Raw genomic sequence first — 2,035 nt, 5'->3', positions numbered from 1 at the left:
TCTGAGAATAATTTGAGATTAAGATAAAGAGAGAGAGAGAAAAGAAGAGTATTACTGTAAATAAGTAATAATAGAAGAAGATTAAGAGAGTATTAAAGTGAGAGACAAAGAAGTCAAAACTGATAAGTTTTTTATTTATTAAGAGATAATGATTTTTAATAATACTTCTGTTCTCTAATTAATTAGCAGAAGTTAATAGAGAAGAAGAGAATTAAAATCTTATTCAGATCTCAAATGCACTTCATGATTCAGAATATTGAGAAGACAGTTCTGCTTTCTGAGTATGTTAATCTACTTACTGCTGAGATGAAACCTGAGACAGCAGATCAGCAAATGCAGGATTTTGAGATACAGATTAATCTAACTGAGAGAAAGCAGCAGAAACTCTTCTCTAAGAAGACAGTAAAGAGAGATTTTAAGATAATTATTATCTTAAATAAGAAGAAGAAGAAGAAGAAGAATGAGAATGAGAAGTGAATTATAAAGAATAATAAGAAGAATGAGAAAGAGAAGAAAGATAATAAGTAGAAAAAGTTTTTTTCTTTTTATATTAGTTAGTTATAAGTTCATAATTATTAATAATTGAAATTAATTTTGAGTTTTTCAAAATTATTGTACAAGTTGTAATCAATATCAGAAATAATATATATATATATATTTAATAATCATGATTTATAAATCACTATAATATATAAGTATCAACATTTTTTCAATATTGATATTCATAATATTAATATATTTTTAGTGATATTATCTAGTAATATAATTTGATAACACTCTCTTTCACAATATTAATATATTTCAAGAAATATAACAGAGATTAATCAAGATTATTTATTTACTTTTATATATTGATAATATTCAATCTGAGTTAGTACTAAAATTATAACTAAGCTAAGAAAGAAGATTATTTTCTCTTATAATAATTCTTCTTACACATATTAGTGATCAGTTATTATCTTTAATAAAAATAAATTATCATCTTTCTTAAATCTTTATTATATCTTCTGAATTCATTTCTTTCACTTCTTTCACTTCTATTGAAGATTTATAAACTCTTTAAGAAATCACTGTGAATTACAAAGTCTATATTATTTATAATTCAACATGAAATGCTCTCTTTCAATTATAATAAATAATCACTTCATTCTTCATATCTGATTCCAGGTCACAAAATTTATGAAAAACTCAACATAAATATTAAGATAAACTATGAAATAATTATCAATAGATTGTATTATAGATTACTAAAGAGTCATCTCTCTACTGTAATTACTGTAACTTCATTCAGAAATATTCATCATAAACTGATCATAGCTCTGATGAAATTTTCTGACATTTAAAGTCATCAGAATACAGATAATAAAAGAAAAATAATCAGAAAATTACTACTGAGCTGATAAGTTACTCTATCAGATAATGATTTTTAATAATACTAACTTTTTAATTTGAAGCAAATCATGTAAAAATAATCATATATCAGTACTCTGATTTCACAACTCTTGATGAAATTTTCTGACATTTAAAGTCATCAGAATACAGATAATAAAAGAAAAATAATCAGAAAATTACTACTGAGCTGATAAGTTACTCTATCAGATAATGATTTTTAATAATACTAACTTTCTAATTTGAAGCAAATTATGTAAAAATAATCATGTATCAGTACTCTGATTTCACAACTCTTATCTAATAACTTTTATAAATAATTTCTTTATATATATATATTTCTGAATCTTTCTCTTTAATCAATTGAAAACCTCAAATTCTGAACACTTCTTTAAATGCTTAATTCAAATCTTCATATTTCATATTAATCATGTCTTTAGTTCAATCTTAAGACACACTATAAAGTCAATATACAATATCTAGAATCAGAGTTGAAGAATCATTAAAGAGTATCTCTTACAGTGAATACATGAACTAGTATAAATAATCTTACATTTATAGAAGTTATATGTTATTACATTGATAAGAACTGAACTTATCAAGAGACATTAATTAGATTTGAATCATTGATTAGTAGTCATACTGA

The 2,035-nt window shown here is 23.0% G+C and overlaps 1 protein-coding gene across 1 annotated transcript; it reads left to right on the top strand.

Moving 5' to 3' along the window:
- Positions 1–234: 234 nt before the first annotated feature.
- BDBG_17887 (uncharacterized protein) lies at positions 235–477 on the top strand (the record flags this gene model as incomplete). Its single annotated transcript, XM_031725512.1, has 1 exon — positions 235–477. The coding sequence occupies one exon, from the start codon at positions 235–237 to the stop codon at positions 475–477; it is 243 nt and encodes an 80-aa protein (XP_031581063.1).
- Positions 478–2,035: the final 1,558 nt, after the last annotated feature.

The sequence above is a fragment of the Blastomyces gilchristii genome (assembly GCF_000003855.2).
Source record: "Blastomyces gilchristii SLH14081 genomic scaffold supercont1.30, whole genome shotgun sequence".
Lineage (NCBI taxonomy): Eukaryota > Fungi > Ascomycota > Eurotiomycetes > Onygenales > Ajellomycetaceae > Blastomyces > Blastomyces gilchristii.
The sequence above is the reverse complement of the archived record's forward strand: the minus strand, read 5'-3'. Positions and strand labels throughout refer to the sequence as shown.